At 44.4% G+C, this 24104-nt stretch overlaps 1 protein-coding gene across 1 annotated transcript in view; it reads left to right on the top strand.

Annotated features, from left to right (window-relative positions):
* Positions 1–24104, top strand: part of LOC117362334 (retinal guanylyl cyclase 2-like) — a 61206-nt gene that overhangs the window by 22991 nt on the left and 14111 nt on the right. Inside the window, exons 6-12 of the mRNA XM_033948565.1 lie at positions 725–847; positions 2953–3033; positions 7540–7716; positions 11668–11824; positions 15602–15751; positions 20058–20206; positions 23367–23530. Coding sequence (XP_033804456.1) covers positions 725–847; positions 2953–3033; positions 7540–7716; positions 11668–11824; positions 15602–15751; positions 20058–20206; positions 23367–23530 — 1001 coding nt within the window. The remainder of the gene's footprint in view (positions 1–724; positions 848–2952; positions 3034–7539; positions 7717–11667; positions 11825–15601; positions 15752–20057; positions 20207–23366; positions 23531–24104) is intronic.

The raw sequence follows: 24104 nt of genomic DNA, 5'->3' as shown, positions 1-24104 counted from the left end.
ATGCATATCTATTGTGGATATCCTGAAAACCTGACTTGGCTCCGGCTCTCGAGAACCGGAATTGCCTACCCCTGGTCTAACATAACCACCTAGGCAGCTATTGCACGATTATTGGTGGTATAGAAGAATAAAGTTATTATTATTATTATTATTATATTTGCCGACTTAAGTGTAGCAAGTAATTTGCAGTCCAAGTCTTGTAGCCAAATAACTCCCTCGTTACCCAGGTCAATCACTTTGGAAAATTGTTCTCCCTGTATTCAAGGGGACAGTCCCTAGGTGGTCCGTCTTAACGTTATGGTTGAAACTATAATGCTGTCAGTTCTTAAATATTTATCCAAGCAAGATGTTCAGCAGTAACAACACAAAAGACAGTTACGTTACATAAGAGAAAAAAAAAAAGGGAGACCATGAAGGGTTGCCAGATTTTTCCAGTCGGAAAATCCAAACTTCTAGGCCCGCCCCCTAGTCCCACCCAGTTCCGCTTATCCCCGCCCTGTATTGCCTAATCCCGCCCCCATTCCCACCCTAGCCCCTCCCCCCTGCAATTTGAGGAGGCTTTTCAAAACCCGGACAAAGTACCGGGTTTTGAAAAGCCGTCCGGACCCTCAAAAGGAGGACCTGTCTGGGGAAATCCGGACTTCTGGTAACCCTACATGGGTGGGCTCTTGTGAACCTCTCCAGAAACGTTACTAATGGTGTCTTCATCAATTGTTTCCCCCAGAAACTGAACCGGGATAGCCTAAGTGACTCAAAAAGTATCTGTGACGTAAAAAGTCTGGCCCGTTCACTGTCAATGAAAAGTGAGACCGTCACACATGAGAACTCTCGTGTGGCTGTGTATGAGGTAAGCCACCCTAACGTCTCATGAAGTCATTGATGACAAACCGGGCTGTGTCGGTTGCGTCAAGCCCAGCTGGACTAGATCCACCAAGGGTAAGGGTGGACTCTTCTCCCGGGAAGAGACTCCTTATGCCTGTCTTAACATATGACGAAGTAAACCATAGAGGGAAAAAGAGTTACAAAGGCTGAAAAGAATATTTCCAATATTAAAGGTTTTATTGGATGGAAAGAGAGTAACAGAAAGTTTGTACCTGGAGGAATCCATACATCCTTGGGCAGTCTCTTACAGAAGCTGAGTTTTATAACATTCTTGTGAGGCATGTCTGCTCCATTAGCATATTCATTTTTTCCACAGTTACAAGGCTAATCTTTATTTATTTATTCATTCAATTTTCTATACCGTTCTCCCAGGGGAGCTCAGAATGGTTTACATTCAGGCACTCAAGCATTTTTCCCTGTCTGTCCTGGTGGGCTCACAATCTATCTAATGCACCTGGGGCAATGGGGGGATTAAGTGACTTGCCCAGGGTCACAAGGAGCAGGGTGGGTTTTTGAATCCACAACCTCAGGGAGCTGAGGCTGTAGCTTTAACCACTGCGCCACTCTAGAGATCAAAGTATAGTAAAAATGAGCCAAGTATAGGAAAAATCAAGCCATTGTGACATCACTGAGGAAGCTGGCTCTTATTGGTAGAATGAGGCATTATGATGTCACAATACCAGCTCTGGTTATCAGAGGCTGAAACTTTTCACACTATTTATTTACTCAATTTTCTATATTCTCCCAAGGGAGCTCAGAACAGTTTACATGAATTTATTCAGGTACTCAAGCATTTTTCCCTGTCTGTCCCGGTGGGCTCACAATCTACCTAATGTACCTGGGGCAAAGGGGGGATTAAGTGACTTGCCCAGGGTCTCAAGGAGCAGCTAGGGGTAGGCAGACTTGGTCCTCAAGAGCCACATATTAGATCTATTTGCAGATTGTAAGTGCATGGAGAACATGGAGTTTACAAACAGTAGACAGCCTTAATTTATCACGGTCGCAGTCTTCAGTGGCGTAGTAAGGGAGTGTTGTGGGGCAGGGGGTGGCGTAACACCCCAGGTACCATCTTGGTGGGCGCACTGAAACCTCTCCATCCCCCCCCATGTCGCGCTCACGCCATCCCTTCCCCGCCCCCCATACGTCTTTAAAATCTTCTCTAGCTTGCTGCTCACGCCGGCCTGGCTCCCTCTGAAATCACTTCCGGGTCGTGGGGCCAGGAAGTGACATCAGAAGGAAAGCCAGCACGAGCAGCAGGCCGGAAAACCTACTCACACTGGTGACATTTTAAACAGGTAGAGGGGGTGGGAAGTGAAGACGAAGTGTTGAGCAGAAGGAGCGGGGAAGGGGGGGGGCAGACAAAGTGCTGGGTTTTGAAAAACCGTCTGGACCCCCGGACATGTCCGGGAAAATCCGGACATCTGCTAATCCTAAGAGTACCCCCACTTTATAGCTATAGTACTTGATATCTAAGGAATGACGTAGGAGCCAGGTATGCCAAGGCGCAGGCATCTTGGGCCTGATTCTATGCATGGCGCCTAAATTCCAGCTGCCACTCAGTGCGGCTGTCAATCAACCGCTAGGCGCCCTTTACAGAATCACATCTAGTGGCGCCTGACTTGTCTTAGGGTCAAGGTTTTCCTGGCCTAATTTACTGATGCCTACCACAGATGTGTAGCGATGCCTCAAGTCATACCACGCCTACTCTCTACCCCTAATCAGGCCTACTTTTCAGGTAGGTGTCGTTAGGTGCCTCAACTTAGGCCTTATTTCCCGCGGAACTCTTGATTGTTTAAAAAAAAAAAAAAAAAAATGTAAATTAGTTTTCAATGCCTTTGTCAATTCCCATGCCAATTAAAGTAATTATGAAAAATTAAGTTTCATGCGGATTTCGGATAGGCATCCCAGATTAGACCTAACCTAGGCACCGTTTCATAGAATTCACCCCGTATCTGCAAAGAAGAAAAAATGGGGGTCATGATTGGGGTCCAGATGTGTTGGCCTAACCCAGTAGAAGAGAGACCTTATAAAGGCCTTCTTGAACTCATCCTCTGTACGTTCTGTTAATAGAGCGACTGGGTCTGGCTGAAGAAATTTGAGCCTGGCGTGTATCGAGAGCTGAAACAGAGTACCACCAGCGTACTGCGAAAGGTAAAGATAAGACATTTGATGAATGACAGACTCCTAGCTACCAGTTAGGGCCAGCGCAAAGGGTTATGGTACCCTGAGTTGGCTTTGATGGTAGTGTCCCACTCTCAAAGCTTAAGCTTTCTCTTTCCCTCCCCTCCCCCCATCAAACAATTCTCCCCTTCTCTTTCCAGCTCCTAGTCTGGCATTGCTCTCTCTCCTCTTTCCCTCCCTCCTGCTTTCCTTGAGGCCCTCGAAACATCACCTTGCATGCCAATAGCAAAAGCATGCAAAGCAGGCTGCTTTCGGCTAGCCCTGGGTCTTCCCTTTGCCGTGTCCGATACGGAAATATAATCATAGAAAAAGAAAACAATATCAAAAAAATTAGAAATCCTTCTTAGACTCCCCCTCTTCCCCCCCCCAAAAAAAAGGAGAGGGAGGGGACAAGAAGGCTTTACAAAAGAAATATTTTCAAGAAAAATGATATTTTTAAATAAATATTACTCAATAACCCCCCTTTTACAAAACCGCAATGGCGGTTTTTAGCGCAGGTCGGTGAGCTGAATGCTCTGTGCTGCTCCTGACACTCATAGGGTTCCTTTGAGTGTCGGGAGCAGCGCTGAAAACCGCTATTGTGGTTTTGTTAAGGGGGGTGGGGTGCAAATCTGTATCTGTCCGGAGAAAACGGAAAACTCTGCTCTTTGATAATTAACTTTGTAAGATCACCTTACGCTCCTATTCTTTTACTTAATATCATTAGGTCTTCCCTCCTTTCCCCCCTCTCCCCTTCCTCTTTGCTTCCCCTTGCCCTTTTCCTTTCCAAGTCACCTAGAGCCTGTACCCCTCGCACTTTAAGATCAACCAATCAAAATCTTTTAACAGTTCCTTCACTAAAAATAATTGGAACTCGTCGTACTGATATATTTTCTGTCATAGCCCCGCAACTATGGAATAATTTGCCCCTGTATCTTAGAACTGAAAAGGATCTAAAGCAGTTTAAAAATAGCTTTCAAAGTTTTCTTTTTAAGGATGCATATAATGTATGAAAACAATTTCCCTAATCTTTTTTAATTCCATCTTTTTCCTTACTTCTTTTCCCTACCTCATGTTCTTTTACCTCTCACCTTTTATTTTATTTTACATATGTAATTTTACCCTTCTTTCCTTATGTGTCTGTTAGTCTGTATAATTTTAACTTAATTTTAACCCAATTTTTATTTTTATTTCTATTTTTTTTTCTTTTTTTAACATTGTATTAAAGTTGAACTAACCTTGTATTTGTATTATTTTTCTTGTTTCTGTAAATCGCTTAGTAAATTTAAATAAGCGATTCAACAAATTTTGAATAAACTTGAAACTTGAAACTTAGGTTTGTGCAATAAATTCATATATGGCAGAAATACAAACTATTGACTTCATCTTCTTAAAACAGGGGTGTCAAAGTCCCTCCTCGAGGGCCGCAATCCAGTCGGGCTTTCAGGACTTCCCCAATGAATATCCATGAGCTCTATTAGCATACAATGAAAGCAGTGCATGCAAATAGATCTCATGCATATTCATTGGGGAAATCCTGAAAACCCGACTGGATTGCAGCGCTCGAGGAGGGACTTTGACACCCCTGTCTTAAAAGAAGTTTTGCCAGCTGATTTGAAAAGTCTATAAAGCTGATGCTTCACTTGAAACCATATCCTCAGGGGTGGGATGGAAAATCAACAGTAAATTTCAGCAAAAGCCACCCAGACTTACAAAAAGAGCTGGTTTCGGGTTATCTGCCTACAATCACTCAGTCAAATGCCCGTGCTAGGTAAAGGATCTGCATCCCACCCCTCTCGCCAAAATCCTATATGTTTATGCTTATTACAAGCCTTTTGTAAGAGGCTTCATACAGGATTACAAAATATGAAATCCCTTATAGAAGAATCAGAAAATTTACAGAAGAACTTAGAAAAAGACCTGACTGCAACTGCCACCACGTCTGCTGCTAAGCTTAGTTAGTCAGACCCCAAATGAGGAGATAAAGTACACTTTAAGACCAGGCTTAAATCTAGACTTAAGAACATAAGAACATAAGCAGTGCCTCTGCCGGGTCAGACCAGAGGTCCATCCTGCCCAGCAGTCCGCCCCCGCGGCAGCCCAACAGGTCATGACCTGCCTTAATCACCAGAAGGGGCCCCCTTGCCCCCTAGGTTTCTCATCGAAGTCCTATCTTCCCATCAATGTCCTAACCCTCCGGCCTTGCACCTGCACGACCTGGTGAGCTGTCTATACTTATGCAACACCCCAGCACCTCCCTCAGTACCCCACGATCCCCTTTTCCCTCAGGAATCTGTCCAATCCCTGTTTGAATCCCTGTACTGTACTCTGCCGGATCACTTCCTCCGGGAGCGCATTCCATTTGTCCACGACCCTTTGGGTGAAGAAAAACTTCCTTGCATTTGATTTGAACCTATCTCCCTTCAGTTTCTCTGAGTGCCCCCTCGTACCTGTCGTCCCTTTTAGTCTGAAGAACCTGTCCCTGTCCACCCTCTCTATGCCCCTAAGTATTTTGAAGGTCTCTATCATATCCCCCCTGAGCCTCCTCTTCTCCAGAGAGAAGAGCCCCAGTTTATCCAGCCTCTCGGCGTATGGGCAGTTTTCCAGCCCTCTTACCAGTTTCGTTGCCCTCCTTTGGACTCTCTCAAGAACTGCCATGTCCTTCTTGAGGTGCGGCAACCAATATTGAACGCAGTATTCCAGATGTGGGCGCACCATCGCTCGATACAGCGGCATGATGACTTCCCGCGTCCTGGTTGATATGCCCCTCTTAAAGGTTTCAGTACCAGGGCTGGTGTTAGTCTCAGGACAGAAATTTAAGAGACACTCCCCCTCCTGCAATTCCTCTCCTCCCTACCCACTCTCCCAATTTCCCCACCCACTAAATGCCTTCCTATCCAGCATTTCTCCCTTCTTCCTCCTTCCCTCCCCACCAACCCCGGGACCACAAAATGCCTCCCTCCCCCCATCCAGCATCCTTCCCTTCATTTTAATATCAGCTGTTCCAAGGGCCCCTGTGGGCTGGGATGTTCCCCCCTTCCTCCCCCCAAAACCAAAGGGGTGCAAACCACAAAAGTCAAATCGAAAATGCAAGGGATGGAAAAGCCACAAATAACCAGGATGAAAGCAGGAGTCTAATGCACTATTGTGCATATGGCTCTGGATTTAATCCATATTTTTACGATTTTATATGATGCAGCACGGACTCCTGATGAAGGGATAGGCTGCCGAAACACGGTCCGTGTTGGGACCTTAGTACATCTGGATTTTGCTGCTTCATTTTTGTTAGATACTGTTTTTTAATGAAGTGACTTCATTTTGGACTCCTGCTCTCATCCGGTTATTTGTGGCTTTTCCTTCCCTTCCCCCCACCTGGTTCCGAAGTCCTCCCCACCTGTAAAAATGCGAGGAAGTTGCCTGCGTGGCAGAGATGCTCTAGGCGCTGATCCTCTGCTACAATCTACCCCTCTCTGACGCAACTTCCTGTGTCTGCTTGGGTGGACAGTGGCAAAGAAACAGCGCTGAGGAGGCCATGGAAAGTGCTAGAGAATTGCTGTTGAATCGGTGACATAAGAACATAAGAAGTTGCCTCCACTGGGTCAGACCAGAGGTCCAATGCGCCCAGTGGCCCGCTCCCGCGGCGGCCCCTGACCATTTCTCTAACCTACCTCTACTTCTATCTGTACCCCTCAATCCCCTTATCCTTTAGGAACCTATCTAAACCTTCCTTGAACCCCTATAATGTGCTCTGGCCTATCACAACCTCCTTTCATTTTTACAGGTGAGGGGTTTTTTAGAACCAGGTGGGGAGAATTGAAGGACATCCCAGGCCAAGGGGGCCCCCTGGAACTGTGGAACCCAGGGTGGGGTTACCAGACGTCCGGACATGTCCGGGGGTCCGGATAGCTTTTCAAAACCCGGCACTTTGTCTGGCTTTTGAAAAGCTTCCTCAAATCGCGTCGCGCAGGGAGGAAGTTCGCGCACGCGTGGATGACATCGAGCACATGCGCACGTGACGTCGTCGGGTGACCTCCATGCACATGCAGACTTCTTGCCTGCCCGACAAGAGCAGGCAGCGGGGGCGTGGCTAGGGCGGGACTGGGGGCAGGATTAGTTCAGGGATGGGTGGGCCTGGGGGCGGGTCTAGGGGGTTTGTCACCCCCTAACGCCGTCCCTGTTAAGTATGAAGAACGCATGCATTAGGATTTCATAGGAGAAGAATCACAGCATAGAAGGTAGACTAGGGGCAGTGATTCCCAACCCTGTCCTGGAGGAACACCAGGCCAATCGGGTTTTCAGGCTAGCCCTAATGAATATGCATGAGAGAGATTTGCATATGATGGAAGTGATAGGCATGCAAATTTGCTTCATGCATATTCATTAGGGCTAGCCTGAAAACCCGATTGGCTTGGTGTTCCTCCAGGACAGGGTTGGGAACCACTGGACTAGGGGATGTCCGTCTGCGGATTTTTTACTGCAGTTTCATTTTTCTCTCAGCTGAAAAACTTGCGGAATGAAAATGTGAACCCCTTCCTGGGCTTTTTCTCCGACTGCAGCATTTTTGCCATCGTGACTGAACACTGCTCGCGAGGTAGCCTGGAGGACCTGCTGAGAAACGACGACGTTAAGCTGGACTGGATGTTTAAATCGTCTCTCTTATTGGATTTAATTAAGGTAACTCACCTTTCTCAAACCACCGTTGCCTATTTATGTGATTCCGGATGAAAGTCCAATTTGTTTAGTGCTTTTATTGGGGGGGACGTAGGTGGTGTGATGATCGGGCAATAGACAAATTAGTTTGGGGAGCTGTTGAGACTAAAGGGGGTGGGGGGGAGACTGGCCTGGCCGATCACAAACAAGCGACTGCTGGGGACCAGTCGTACACTACTTTCTGACTGCCATCTCCTGCCCTCCGCATGCTGTCTACCCCGACTTTCCAACTCTCTTCCCCTGACTCTCCTGCTCTCTGCCCCAAGCGCTGCCCTGGCCTTCCCCCGCAGTGCAAGCCCATGTTTTTTGAAGTGGGTTCAAACCATGGGCTCGCTGGGCTAGGTAAAAGTTTGAAAAAAAAAAAAAGGCACTGCTCTTTGACGCATGCGCAGACCATCTACAGATGGTCTGCGCGTGCGTCGGGATCACTACAGAGCGATCCCGGCGGTCGGTTGGGGGCATGATTCCGATCGCCCTCATTTCTGATCGCTCTCAATTGATCCGATCCGTGCCCTTAGTGAATCTAGGCCTTAGTGCTCATGAAGGGTATTAGAGGGGGCTGAAGAGGTGGTAGGGGACAACCGAGGGGATGACAGACAGATCTGTGGGTAGGGTTATGATTTAAACGCAGCTTCAAATAAGTGGGTTTTCAGTCTGAATTGGAATACCTCCAGAGACGGAGCCTGACATAATGAGCCAGGCAGGTTGTTCAAGGCGTGCTATAAATTTATTGCCAACTCGGCCAACAAAAACCAAAATATGTACCAATACACAAAATATGAGCACTCAACACTGGTACTGTAAAAATTCAATCCCCGCCAAATAAATCTGAACCGACAATGGTATGAGAGAATGCACCACCAGCAGCGTGATTGTGCCGCGGCCCGTGGGCGTCCTGAACCTTTGATTAGGTTCTGGTTTCTTGGACATCCATTTATTCACTGTTTTTGGTGATTATTTCTCCCTCCTGATGAGGGCACTGAAACTGTCGAGTGGAGAGAGTGAATAAGACAGCGGATTAGTGACTGCAGTCGAACCTTCCTGGACATACAGTACGGATTAGTTTCCAAGTTTCCAAGTTTAATATGTATTTGATTGATCGCTTTATCAATTTCAAAGCGATTAACACATGTTTAAAATTACAATATATAAAAATTACAAAAAAAAATAAAAAAAACACGACAAAACAAATTAATTACAAGACAAATTGGAAACATTAGGATAAGTAGGGGGAGAAATTACAATATGTTTGAGCAGAGTAGGAAACAAATTAAGGAAAACACATATGGGTGGGATAAGAGGGGAGAAGATGAAAAAATTATTCTAGCAATAAAAAATGAATTGATTCCGAAACTTGTAAAAATATAGAAGAAGAAGCCGAATAAAATTAAATAATAAAAGCGTCGTTAAATAAAAAAGTTTTAAGATTACTTTTGAATTTGTCCAAATTAGATTCTTCACGTAAGTGGATGGGGAGAGAATTCCAGGTTTGGGGCGCTGTAACTGAAAAGATATATTGTCGACGCGTATTAATTATTTTTAATGAGGGAATTGTTAATAAGCGCTGTTTCTCTGATCTTAAAGTTCTGTTAGAAGAATAAGGAATTAGTAATTTATAAATGAAAGCCGGAGATTTAAATAGGAGGGATTTAAATGTAAGCAAGCAAAGCTTATAGATTATTCTGTGGGCCACAGGGAGCCAATGGGCCTCCTTAAGGTATCCGCCATTGACTGACTACCTCAGCTGTTTGAGCTAAGTACTCATTTCACTTTTTGATGTGTAGGGGGTAGTTTTTCTGCCCTTTTTCTGAGTGAGTTACAAATTAGTCCCTTGATTGAACTTTAGGGTCGCTCCAGCTGGCGTGCCAGTAATCTTTTCTGTTTGATTTTTTTAGTTTTAGTCCTTTTATTTTCTCACGGACTTCCTATATTTGATTGTGGACGCTTTTACGCTTTCTGTCTTCTATCGGGGGACGCGGTGTATTTTATTTTTCACATTTTTTTTAACATTTTTTTCATTTTCCATTTTGATTTTCACATTGCTTGTTTTGTGGAGTTTTCGGACTTCTGGGGGACTTTGTGGTTTGATTTTAAACCCCGGTTTTCAGTTCACTGCTACTTAGGATTGATATATTTTTATAAGTGTTCTCTCGTAAGGGCTCTTTCTATTATCCCTTCATACTTTACATTTTCCCCTTCTGGTACCTCTTTGGTAGCGTTTTTGCACTTGATTTGCACCAGCTTGTTTGTTATATTATACAAACGGCATGATGATGTACGGGGCAGGATTTATTTAGATCTCAATCTAAAGTGCTTGTCACTTCAATAAATACCTGCCCGGAGCCATTGGTCAACACAAGGGTTCATACAGGCTCGTACCGAATAGTGCCTTCAGTTTGATTGATTTTCTTGATTTTTTTTTAATTTCCTTACATATTTTGTTTGTAGGATTTAGCTGGTGGTGCATTCTCTCATACCATTGTTGGTTCAGATTTATTTGACGGGGATTGTATTTTTACAGTAGCAGTTTTGAATGCTCATAAATTTATTGCCACATCTCTGGTGGGCAATACATTTTATAATAGTTCTGAAAAATGCACCTATTTGCACTATACTTTAAAAAAAAAAAACACCTTAAAGCTGAAATATGTTTATGAGCTTAAATGAAGCTCATTAATATTGCAAATGGTTTGCTGCAAATCGCATTAAGCCTCTGTGATTTTCAGTAAACTGAAACAAATGAATTATCTTTCAGGCTAATACCTGAAGCTCGCTTTTCTGTCCTCATCTGTAGAAGGGAGTCTAAGAGGGGGGTGCTGAAAACTTCTCAGCCCAACCTACCAACTTCCTAAATTCTGAGCGTTATTTAGCCACTGTAGCTGAAAAGAGGGTTACAGTGCTCCCCCGCAAATTTGCGGTCGGCGGTTGGCGGTCCCGGTCATTCGCGGTATTTTCCAACCGCAAACCGCCGACCAGGAGAGGACAGCTGGAGAGGCAGGAGATGGCAGCCGGAGCGCTGGCGAGTGAAGGAAATCACTCGCTGTATGCTCCGACCGCCTCTTCCTATACTTAAGTCAGGCCTCACCAATCAGGAGCTGCTTTGACACGTATCTCCTGATTGGTAAGGCCCGACTTTAGTACAGGAAGAGGCGGTCGGAGCATACCGCGAGTGATTTCCTTCACTCGCTGGCGCTCCGGCTGCCCTCTCCTGCTGTCCTCTCCTGTTTCCCCCTGCTAAAAACCGTATTCACGGTTTTTCAACATTCGTGGAGTTCCTGGAACGGAACCCCCAAGACTATCAGGGGAGTACTGTATATCAATTTAGAAAAAGTCTAATAACCTGGTTATTTTCACAATAGTTAATTTGATTTTAGCTGTCCAATAGTAATTTTAAGCAATTCAACATACTTTTTTTTCTAACTTTTTCCATCCATCTAATCTAACCAATTTCTGTTTTTATCCCACAGTTTTGGCTTGTTATGTTTAATTTTTTTTAACAAACTGTAAACCGAGTCGAGCTCCTTAGGGAGCAGATTCGGTATATAAAATGAAGATTCGATTAGATTCTATTAAAAACCATCGTGAATATGGTGAAAGCGCGAATAACATGGTGGGAGACCTGGCCTGTTCCTGAAGGAGAGGCAAAACACGGTGAAGAAAGTGCCGGGAATCGGCGACCGCTTGGAATCGGTGTTTTCTCTATGCAAGCTGACGTAATTTGGGGGGAGGAGCCGGCAAGCTAAAAACCGCGAATAATCAAAACCGCAATTGCTGAAATCGCACATACGGAGGGAGAAGTGTATTTTCTTTATGTAGTTTAATAACTGCTGTATTAACTAACGCCATGAAAGCCACACCTTAGCGGGCGGTTCGTCAGTATTTGAAATGCATTCTCTTGGGGTTTTTTTTTTACAGGGTATGAGATATTTGCATCATCACGATTTCCCCCATGGACGTCTCAAGTCTCGGAATTGTGTCGTAGATGGGCATTTTGTGTTAAAGATCACCGATTGTGGATATAATGAGGTTGTCGAGGCACAGAAGTGTCCGTGTGTTGAGCCTCAACCAGAAGGTCAGTGATCTGAGCAAGGGGAACCTCTGTATGGACTATTTTAATTCCTATCAGCAGTACTTAAACATCATATATAGGTTTCAGGTTTATTTAAAAATTTGATATACCGTATTTGCCGGCGTATAAGACGACTGGGCGTATAAGACGACCCCCCAACTTTTACAGTTAAAATATAGAGTTTGTTATATACTCGCCGTATAAGACTACCCCTTCTTCCGCACACCTTCTGCACAACACAACACCTTCTGTACTGTGGTTGGCTGTATACAAACCTGATTTGATTGGTGCCCTCCCTGTCCCATCCCTTTCCCTCCTCCCCTACCAACAGCATCTCTCCTTCTAACTCCCTTCAAGTCCAGTAACAGATCTCCCTTTTCCAGCACCTTCCCTGCCTCCTACAGTGGCTTCCTCCCCTTCCAGCAGCTCTCCGTACTTGCCTGCAGGAAGTTGCCGGTAAATCACTGCCCTGGCAAATTGGAGAGCTGGTGGGAGGGGAGACAGCCACTGTGAAGGCTCCCCAGGATCTTGTTCGCACACGCTGACCATCTCCCTCCACCTGCACCTGAATCTGCAGCTCTCTCCGGTCTAATCGCAACTTCCCCCGCGGCCCTCTTCAGCAACTCGGTTGGGGTGGTGATCAAGACACGCTGCCGACGTCGGGACCTTCACTCTCTGAGTCCCGCCTATTTTGTTTCAACTTCCTGTTTCCGAACAGGCGAGACTCACAGAGGGAAGGCCCCGACGTTGGCAGCCTATCTTGATCGCCTGAGGCTGGGAGGAACATTAATCAGTAGGAACCGCAGTCGGCAGGAAATTTAACTGCCGACTTGATCTCGCCGGTCCTGCACGGACCGGCAGAAATTTTCTGCGGACCGGCGGTTGAAGAACTGTGTGTTAGGGCATGTAAAGTAAGGGCATGTAAACAGTACCCGGCGTATAAGACGACCCCCGACTTTGGGGAGGATTTTAAGGTACTGAAAAGTCGTCTTATACGCCGGCAAATACGGTACCTTATTAAAATTCAAAGTGGTTTTACAAAATATAAAAACAAAGTATAAAAAGAACGTACGTTAAAAACAAATGACAAATAATGCTACAAACAATTACATTACATTACATTAGTGATTTCTATTCCGCCATTACCTTGCGGTTCAAGGCGGATTACATCCAAACTAAAAACAAGAATTACATTTCAACTTTGAAGTAATAGAATAAACGATGAGATAAAATTGTAAGTGATAATTATGGGTTTTGGTAATTTGAAAAAATTAGAAAGTACTAAGGGTTTATAGAGTGTTGGATGTTGGTTGGGATTGTTGTGCTGGATAGGTTTAACGTGTTTTTTGAAGAATATGGTTTTAATTTCTTTCTTGAAGGTTTTGTAATCAAACAATCAAACGCACTGACAAACATTAATTTACCGATGCAGGATGGAGAAGGACAGAAATACAATTTGTATAAAGAGAAAGAGGGGGGAGAAGGACCAAAACAAAAGGAGGAGGAACATAAAAAAATAAATAGTCTAGTATAATGTAAAATAAGCTAAAATGATTAAAAGATGGCAAGGAACAGATTTCCATTACCGTCCTTAGAAGGACTATTATACACCGAAAGTGTCTTTAAAAAGAAAGGCCTTCAAGTTACTTTTAAATTTATCAAGGGATGTAATTTCTCTTATATAATTTGGTGCCGAATTCCAGATGGTGGGGGCCGTCACAGAAAAGTGCGCATAGTGTTAATGTATGTTAAAGAAGGTATGGATGGCAAGTTTTGATTAGATGAGCGTAATGTACGATGGGGGGGGGGGGGGAGTATGGGAGATAAGTAGCCTGTTAATAAAATCAGGTTGGCCGGAAGTTATGGTCATGTTTGGTAGGATAAGCAGCTACTAATTTACAAAGCAAATAAAGATAAATATATTCAATCCCATTGAAATGTTTTAATGATAAATCATGATTATGTTTGTTAGAGCGCAAGTCCAGCATATCTTTGTTTAGACTGCTGTAAACCCTCAGGATGTGCAATCGAGGTCAGCTTCGTCCAGTTTTAGCCTATTATGAGTTTGCCAGAACTTTTGCATTTCCCTAGATCTCCTAGGTCAACCGTCTTATCAGTAAATCTGATCATCTTACCAGCAAATCTGTGTCAAATTAAAGAACTAAGGCCGGTATTGGACAGACTTGTACGGTTTGTGTCCCTTAGATGGTATAGGATGGGATGGGGAGGGCATCAATGGGAACTCCACTAACTTGGAACCTGAGGACGTTACTGGCCAGACTTTATGGTAGATATCCTGCAAACAGGATGGTTGGATAGGCTGGAGTGAGCTGGGACGGCAAAGTCAGCATTTGGAACCTAGGACAATACCAGGTGGACTTTAGTCTGTGGCCCAGAAATATCAAAGAAGAGCCAAGTTAATTTAATCATGTATTTTTAATGGCTATAACTAATGGGCAGACTGGATGGACTGTTCAGCTCTTTATCTGCCGTCATTTACTATGTTACCTGGCAGAAACCCAAAGAGTAGCAACATTCCAGAGCTGTGATTGTGATGTCATAATGCCTCATTCCATCAATGCCTAAGAGCCAACCTCAGCAGTGATGTCACAATGGCTTGATTAGATGGCAACTTCAGCAGTTGGAACCTAGGACAATACCAGGTGGACTTTACAGTCTATGACCCAGATATAGCAAAGAAGAGACATGTTAATTTAATCATGTCTTTTTTAATGAAAACAACTATTTATTATGTTACTGTGAATCTGGAAAAGTTCAAAAGAGTTTGAGGAACTGACCTTAGATCTTTGAAAATTCGGACAAAATCTAAAGTAAATTTTTGACCAAAAATCCAAACCAAGCTTCAGGTTTCTTAGAATGGTTTGATGAACCAATTTGACAAACCATTGAAAGCTTTTACTGAATTCATTACATGGCTCAATGAGGTTCAGAGGTGCTTGCCCCTCTCTAAAAGAAAGACACTGGAGCTCCTAAGTCCAATCAGTGGTCTTGCTGAAACAAATGAAACATAATTATCAGTTCTTTAAGCAGAAGGTTCGTTTCTAGAATCTCCAAAATAATCTTGAAGACATACCCCACCCCCCTGTTTTACAAAGCCGTGTTAGGGTTTTTTAAATCTCAGCCCAAGTGGTATTTGACGGAGTGGATTTGTCAGGGCGCAACTGACCTGCACGCTATTGACGGTGTACCTATTTCTCAATGTGCCTGGGGTATTAATCAAAATACTTTAATTAACCACGTGGGGTGAGTTATTCATAACGTCAGATTCATTAATGGTCACAAACGGCCTGGAAACAAGTTGGTTATCGGAAGACTTTACAGATTGACGATTGGCGTTACAGCAGAGGGAGCAAGCAGGACAATAGAGGTAAAGGCTGAAAAATCCACACTGAGAGCAATTCTCTAACTGTGTGCCTATAAATAGGCACACAGGAGGCACCTGATAGGTGCCTATTCTCAGTGACGTAGTAAGGCGGTACGGGGGGGAGGGCCGTCCGCCCCGGGCTCTGTCTTGGTGGGGGTGCTGGCACAACTCCGCCTCCCCATGCCATGCCCCCTTCCCCACCCTCGTACTGCTTTAAAAATCTACTCTAGCCTGTTGCTTTCACCGGCCTGGCTTCCTCTGAAATTACTTCCGGGTGGCTGGGCCGGGAAATGACATCAGAGGGAACACCAGCGCAAGCCTTGACACACTGTTTGAGAAGCACTGGTTTTCTCCATCAGTGGGTTTTTATATAATAGAATACTTTTGTCTTTTAGAATTGTTTTGGATGGCTCCGGAACTACTAAGAGATCCAACGCTAGCTAGAAGAGGCACATTCAAAGGAGATGTCTACAGTTTTGCCATTATCCTGCAAGAAGTGGTTGTACGAGGTCCACCATTCTGTATGTCAGGTCTGTCGCCTGAAGGTATGAAAAAGAAACCGGTAGTATGATTCTTCAAAACATAACAAATCGAGAAAAAGAGCAGGAGGACAGATGACTCAGGACAGGAGGACAGATGACTCAGGAGTCCACCAAGACACAAGGATTTATCAAAAGGGCCAATATAACACCAAATGGTTTCCTGGCATTGGCAGCGATCCGGCACAGCTATATTCCAGCATGGGGTGCCCACAGAGTCCATACGTAGAGAATGGCATGGGGATAAATTTTCCCCGTCCCCGGGAAAACTCAGACATGTCCTCTTTCTAGAGTGGGTGCCTGGAAGGATTATCAGAACCGGGCAATTTGTCCAGGTTATGGAAGACCCCCGAGCTCGGGGGCCACGTCTGGCAGGCTTCTGCGCCAGTGCAAACGTCAACTGGATAATGTAATGTAATGTAATGTAATTTATTTCTTATATACCGCTACATCCGTTAGGTTCTAAGCGGTTTACAGAAAATATACATTAAGATTAGAAATAAGAAAGGTACTTGAAAAATTCCCTTACTGTCCCGAAGGCTCACAATCTAACTAAAGTACCTGGAGCGTAATAGAGAAGTGAAAAGTAGAGTTAGAGGAAAAATAAAATAAACATTTTAACAAGACAGCAATGATCTAAATACTTTGGAAGGTAGAAAAGAGGAGAGAAAGGAATAGAAGCAGAAGGGGGAGCCGTTGAACTTCGGATGTGGCCCTGAGCACGGGGAAGGAGGCATGAGGTCCACGTGGAGACAGGGCTGAGGGTGGAATGGGGCAGGACCAGGTGTACTCTTTTTTGGGGGGGGGGGAAATCTGATAACCCTAGACGAGCATATAGATCAGTGATTTACATGCTCGAATGAGCTCTTTAAAAAAATTGATTGATAAATGTATAGAAAGCAGGTGCACAGACTTAGGCAGCAGCTCTGTAACTGGGTGCCCTAATTTATGTGCTCAAGTGGTATGTAAATGAGGCTAATGGAATAATTTAGCAAGCTGAATGTCAAAATATCAAAAATTCACCCAAAAAACACTCATTCATTCTACGTGAGAGACAGGAACAGTCCAACTGTTATTCCCTCAGTTAGAGAACGACACGGGGAAAAAATCTGTCCCCGTCACTGTCCCCTTCACCGCCCCGTCCCCGTCCCCTCAGCATCCACCCTTCCCTCGCACGGTCCGTGCATCTCCCTCCCTTCCCCTTACCTTCTCGGTGCGTTTTAAGGTTTCAGACTTGTTAAAAGCCGCCAGAGTGTTCGTGCAGTCACGTGCATGCGTGGGCGGAACCTTCTCCTCTGGAAGTTGCGTCAGAGGAGAAGCTTCTGCTCACACACGCATGCAACTGCACGTACGCTCCGGTGGCTTTCAACAAGTCTGAAACCTTAAAACACGCCGGGAAGGTAAAAGGGGGGGAGGGAGATAGATAGATTCGGGTGGGTAGGTAGGAAGGAGGGAGGGGACCACGCACGATCAGTGACCCCGCGCGTTTCCTCCCTTAACTGGGGAGACAAGGCCATTCACCGCTCCACGGGGTGGTGGATGGCCTTGACTCCGTACCTGTGGTGAGCACCTTTCCCCCTCCACTGTTTTGGCGGGTTACCCGCGGCTAGCCGCGGGTAACATCCATCGTGTCATTTTCTACCCTCAGTAAATCATTCAAGTAAATGGAGGAAAAGGCCTCAGTATCTCCAGGGTCTTTTTTCTCCATTTACCTGAATGATTTACTGAGGGAATAAGTTTCAAGTTTATTAAAATTTGATGAAATGCTAATCATAAATTCCAAGTTGTTTAACCATTAAAAAATTAAAATGGGGAACAATTAACATACTTATTAAAAGTTGAATGGGATCAATACAGAATTCAGCAAGGGTGGACCTGGAGATCATTTAAAACCAATGTTGTTACCATCTGTCTTTTGTGTTGTTGTACAAGCAATGATCTTGTCGCGTCTGGACGACTGCAACGTCCTGTACCTGGGAATAACTAAGACCAAGTGCAGGGCTTTGCAGGTGGGACAGAACGCTGCGGCCAGAATGATAACTGGAACATCAAGATATGAGCATATTACTCCATATCTCCGACAATTGCATTGGCTGCCAGTTGCATTCAGAATCCAATACAAAGCAATTATGATAAGTCTTTAAACTGTCTCAACTCTGGAATGATCTCCCCTTTTTTTAAGGAGGAAGGAGTTCCAGTTTGTTTCAATTTTTCTGTAAATCTTTAAAAACTACTCTATTTGCCACACATTTTGAAAATTAATTCTTTTGAAATTTTGCTATTATCTTCTATTTATCATTTGTAAATCATTCCCTGTTTGTTTAATTGCTGTAAACCGAGTCGAGCCTTCTCAGAATGATGACTCGGTATACAAAGTTAAGCTTTAGTTTAGTTCAGTTTAAGGTACGATCCCTGAATTTTTTAAAGGTTTGATGTCTGAGTATCAGCCGCTAAGATCATTGCGCTCTGAAAGTTCAGCATTGCTGAAAACGAAGGCTAACCCCAAATATGTGGAAACGGACGCCATGACCTTTACATGTGCAGGGGTTAAGTTGTGGTTGGTCAAATCCGAAAATGTAGAGATAAGAGCTCATTTAGGAAAACGCTGAAAACACAATTATTTGTAGATGCATTTCTTTGAGAAATTGATTTTATGTAAGGATTGAATCTGTTTGTCTTGTTTTAACCTTGTTCTGAATTTTATAATATTTTATGTATGTAAATCGTTTTGAGAATAAAACGGTATATAAATTTTTAAAATAAATAAATAAAATTTAGCATTCATATGCCTCTTTAAAGAGGAAGCTTTTAAGGTTACCCCTAAATTTATCTAAATTTTGCTCAGAACTTAAATGTGAAGGTAACGAGTTCCAAATTGTAGGGGTTATACAGTACAGTGGTACCTCGGTTTACGAGTGCACCGGTTTGCGAGTGTTTTGCAAGACGAGCAAAACATTCGCAAAATCGGAGCCTCGGAAACCGAGCGTGCCTCGATTTGTGAGCTGCGCCCCCCGCGATCCGGCACCCTCCCCCTGCGATCTGGCACCCTCCCCCCGCGATTCGACACCCTTCCCCCATGATCCAGCACCCCCCTCGCCGCAATCGGGCACCCCCCACCGCGATTGGGCACCCTCCCTGCCGCTTCTTACTTTCATCTGGGCCTGGGCACTGGCACTGGCATGTCCTATGCATTGGTTTCGGTGCCCGAAGATCGGACTCCTCTTCTTGCTGGGCCTTGAGCATCTGCGCATGCTCAAGGCCTGCGAGTTCACGTTCTCTCCGAGGCTTCCGAGAATCTCGGAGAGAACGTGAACTCGCAGGCCTTGAGCATGCGCAGATCTCCGAGAATCTCGGAGAGAACGTGAACTCGCAGGCCTTGAGCATGTGCAGATCTCCGAGAATCTCGGAGAGAACGTGAACTCGCAGGCCTTGAGCATGTGCAGATCTCCGAGAATCTCGGAGAGAACGTGAACTCGCAGGCCTTGAGCATGCGTAGATCTCCGAGAATCTCGGAGAGAACGTGAACTCGCAGGCCTTGAGCATGTGCAGATCTCCGAGAATCTCGGAGAGAACGTGAACTCGCAGGCCTTGAGCATGCGCAGATGCTCAAGGCCCAGCAAGAAGAGGAGTCCGATCTTCGGGCACCGGCAGCAAAGCACAGGACATGCCGGTGCCGGTGCCCAGGCCCAGATGAGAGTAAGAAGCGGTGGGGGGTGCCCGATCGCGGGGAGTAGGGTGCCGAATCGCAGGGAGGCCTTCGGGGGGAGCAATGCCGGTTCTCTTGGGGGGGGGGGATAGAGCAGCGCCGCTGGCCTCGGGGGGTGGGAACGTATCAAAGCGAGTTTCCATTATTTCCTATGGGGAAACTCGCTTTTATAAACGAGCATTTTGGATTACGAGCATGCTCCTGGAATGGATTATACTCGTAATCCAAGGTACCACTGTAATTGCAAATGAAGAAGCCCTACGAGTACTAATGATTTTTAAAGATGAATCGCGAAGAAGATGCTGAGATGCTGATCTTAAGGTTCTCGAAGGATCATGAGGGATGAGGAGCTTATGAACGAAGGCAGGTTCTTTGGTGTTCATGGATTTAAAGGAAATTAACGATAACAGTCGGACGGTTCCTGTCTCTGACATACAATGAACGAATGTTTGTTGCTGAATATTTAATGTTAATGAGTCTGCCGTATTAAAGGATTGCCCTTCAAGGGCCTTCGTTTTCTTCTCTATAAAAGACATGCTTTTCAGAATGTCAAGTGGAGAAAACTTACACTTTTGGAGGGTTAATGTCGCTTTCTCTTTGTTCCAGAAATTATAAGAAAGGTGATGAAACCCCCACCGTTATGTCGGCCAAATGTGGCCCCCGACCAGGCCCCCATTGAATGCATCCAGCTGATGAAACAGTGCTGGAGTGAACTGCCTGAAAGGAGACCCACCATTGATGAGATTTTTGATGAGGTCAGTACTTGAGCCTTTCCATTGTACCACAACTGCAAAGGCCTCTTCTCTGAGGCCCAGCATTGACAATTTGCATAGTAGAGTGATTTCTACATTAATAAATTAATGCTCGTAGGCAATTGTTTATAGCAGGGGTGCCCAACGCGTCGATCGCGATCGACTAGTAGCTCAGGAAGGCAACTCGAGTCGATCGCACTCGTGTTGCTGTCCTGATCTACGGGCCGATCAGCCTTCCTCTCCAGTGTTCTCCCTAGGGCCTTTTAGCTGGGCGGTCCGCCCAGCTGTCATCTGCCGCTGCTGAACATTAAAAAAAAAAAACAAAAAAAAACCGGCTTGGAGATTTCAGCCCCTAGCGAACTTATGCTCCGGGCTCTAACGTGTGTGTGCCGGCTTCTCTTCTCTTCCCTCCGAAACCGGAAGTTATGTCCGGGGGGGGGGGGGGGTAGAAGGGAAGCCGGCATGCACATGTTGAGAGCCCTGAAGCAAGCGTTCGCTACGGGCTAATGCGGGAGACAGGTTAGTGAAGCATTTGTTCTTGTTCCTGCCGGGTCCTGCCTACTTTCTGTTTCCACGAAGGCAGGACCCGGCAGCATTTCCCCCAATAGGTTGATCACGATCTTGGGCTGATCAGCCTTCCTCTTCCCGACGGCAGAATTGACGTCGGGGAGAGGAATGCTGGTTGGCCGAAGCAGGGAGAGCTTGGGGCCTGTTATTGGTGGTGTTTGGGTCCTGGTCCCCGATGGTAATGGCAGTGGCAGTGGCTTGGGGAAGGGCAGGGAGAAAGAAAGAAAAAGGGCAGGCAGGGATACAGAAGGAAAGAAGAGAAACAGAAAAAAATGAAAGGGAGGCAGAGAGAAAGAAAGGGCAGGGAAGAGGAAGGAAAAGTTGGGGGGAAGGAATGAGGTCTGGAGGAGAAGAAGCATACAGGCTAAAAGAAGGGAAGAAAGATTGTATGCACAGTCAGAAGAAGAAAGTGCAACCAGAGACTCATGAAATCACCAGACAAGGTAGGGAAAATGATTTTATTTTAAATTTAGTGATCAAAATGTGTCTGAATTTATATCTGCTGTCTATATTTTACACTAAGGTCCCCTTTTACTAAACCGCAATAGAGGTTTTTAGCGCAGGGAGCCTATGAGTGTCGAGAGCAGCGCTGGGCATTCAGTGCAGCTCCCTGCGCTAAAAACTGCTATCGTGGTTTAGTAAAAAGGGAGGGGGTATATTTGTCTATTTTTGTATGGTTGTTACTGAGGTGATAGTGCTTAGAGTCATCTGCTTTGACCTCTTTGAAAAACCCTGGCATAGGAATGATGATTAACATTTTCTATGCGTACAGTGTGCTTTGTGTTTTTAAAAATTTTTTATTGTTGGTAGATCATTTTGACTTGGTCATTTAAAAAGTAGCTCACAAGCCCAAAAAGTGTGGGCACCCCTGGTTTATAGGATTTAACTGTAGCACTGGAAGTGTTTTTTCGAATGCATCATGCATGAGATCCAGACATGGTACATGGGCTTGTTGTGCCACTGGGGCTTGCACGCATCTGAGAAACTGAAAGCTGTGCCATCGGTAGTTTCGCTACCATCAGGATCTCCCAAGGCAGACGGGTTTCAGTGGAGATGTCAGACTAGCGATGTACCACCCATCTGGGCAGCAGCAGAGGGTCAGTGTTGGAGGCGAAGGATCGCGTTTGATATGACAACGGTTACAACGTTGAATTTATACTGTGCAGAAGAAAGACCCGGCAATCTACAGTACTTTTGTAATCTGAACATAAGAATAGCCTTACTGGGTCAAACCAATGGTCCATCAAGCCCAGTAGCCCATTCTCACTGTGGCCAATCCAGGTCCTTAGTACCTGGCCAAACCCCAAAGAGTAGCAACATTCCAGAATCCTAAAGAGCAACAAAAGATTCTAGAACCCCAAAGAGTATCAAAGATTCCGGAACCCCAAACAGTAGCAACATTCCATGCTACCGATCCAGGGCTTCCCCCATTTCTGTCTCAATAACAGGCTATGGACTTTTCCTCCAGGAAATTGTCCAAACCTTTCTTAAAACCAGCTACGCTATCTGCTCTTACCACAACCTCTGGCAATACATTCCAGAGCTTAACTATTCTCCAAGAGAAGAAATATTTCCTTGATGTTCATCAAGTCGCTAAGACTCGAACATGAGTTGATGACACCTATCATACATGAGAAGAGGTCCTTTCCTGTATAGTGCCTGTCAAGTAATGTTCACAGGTATGAATACAGTCATTGCGAATTTTCCTTGCTGGCAGGAATTTCAGGTTCTTCCTGCCACCTCACACCTCTGTGTCAACAGGCCCTGCTACAGTATCCCTGCATCATGCAATAAGTGTTTTTGGCAGAAGTATAATAAATGTTTTCTTCTCTTTATTGTAGTGGTAATGAAGGTTAATTAATTACATTTCATTAGAGATTTCTATTCCGCCATTGCCTTGCGGTTCAAGGCGGATTACAAAAGAATTACAAAGTTTCAAGTTTATTAAAATTTTGATTTGTACGCAATATCAAATATTTCAATGCGTTTAACAATAGTAATTTGGGGGGACAAATAACAACCATTAGAACAATAAACATACAATCTTATCTATAGTTATTTGAAGATACATAAGGAATACAGGGATAAACTACATTTGTTTAAAATAAAATAACCAAAAAGAAAAAAACATTTAGGGAAGAACAGGAGGGGTATTAAAAAGTTTTTAAAGAAACTTGGTCTAAAAGTAACAGGTTTTTTTTTTGGGGGGGGAGGGGGGTTTAAAGACTTGATCTAAATGATAATGGAAAATCAAAAAGATTATCTGATCTAGGCTTCATATGCATCTTTATAAAGCTGTTTTAGTTTGCTTTTAAATTTTTCAAAGGAAGTTTCAGCGCGCAAAAAAATTGGAAGTTTGTTCCAAAGCTGGGGTCCCAAGATAGAAAAAGATAGAAGAAGATATCTGGTAATTTCTAGAGGAGATAAAGAGTGGATGAGGTTGCTTTGGGAATTGGGAAGGTATTAGGAAGTGGTATTGGGAGTGAGAAGGAGCTAGCGGTAAGTCGTTTACAGAAATTTCTTGAAAAGTAGGGTCTTTATTTCTTTTCTGAATGTTTTGTAGTCTGGGGTCATAATACCCAGGTTTTACTTTCAGTTTAAAACCATCAACAAAGGCAAGAAAACCAACATAATTGACTCCATGCTGAGAATGCTGGAGCAGTACTCAAGCAACCTGGAAGATTTAATCCGAGAGCGGACAGAAGAACTGGAAATCGAAAAACAGAAAACGGACAAACTTCTCTCACAAATGCTTCCTCCGTAAGTCATGGCTGGGAATTTGTCCAATGTTTTGAAATATGTGGCTTTAGCATACAACACGGTGTTATTTGGTACAATGTTAAGAGCTAAAAGTCAAAGTTCCTCTCACAACAATAAATTTCTTTTGATAATGACGGGGGTTGCTATGCAACTGATTTTGAGAAATTGGAAAAACTGGGACAGGTTGAGCTACACTTTTTGATGGGAATCGTTGTGTCATATTTTTAAAAGGGAGCAGGTGTTGGCTGTACAACATGGAAATTATAAAAAAAAAATTGAGGATTTGGGAACCATTGATAAGTTATTGTAAGGATTGATTTTATTTTTGGTCATTTCATTATACACATCCAGGGGTGTGTGTGTATGTGGGGGGGGGGGGATTCACAGGACATTTCTAACCTGATTAAATGGATTATTAATTTGGGGGTGGGGGGGTTAAAGTGATTGTTAGGTACATATATTAGTTAAAACTGCTTTTACTGTAACATTATTTGTAACTTAATAAAGATTTATTTAAAAAAAAAAAAAAAAGAAACAGCGTCCTGAGCCAGTTACGCTTGATTAGGGTTACCAG

Source organism: Geotrypetes seraphini, chromosome 6 (genome assembly GCF_902459505.1).
Source record: "Geotrypetes seraphini chromosome 6, aGeoSer1.1, whole genome shotgun sequence".
Lineage (NCBI taxonomy): Eukaryota > Metazoa > Chordata > Amphibia > Gymnophiona > Dermophiidae > Geotrypetes > Geotrypetes seraphini.
Note: the sequence above shows the minus strand (reverse complement) of the source record. Positions and strands in the feature narration are given on the sequence as shown.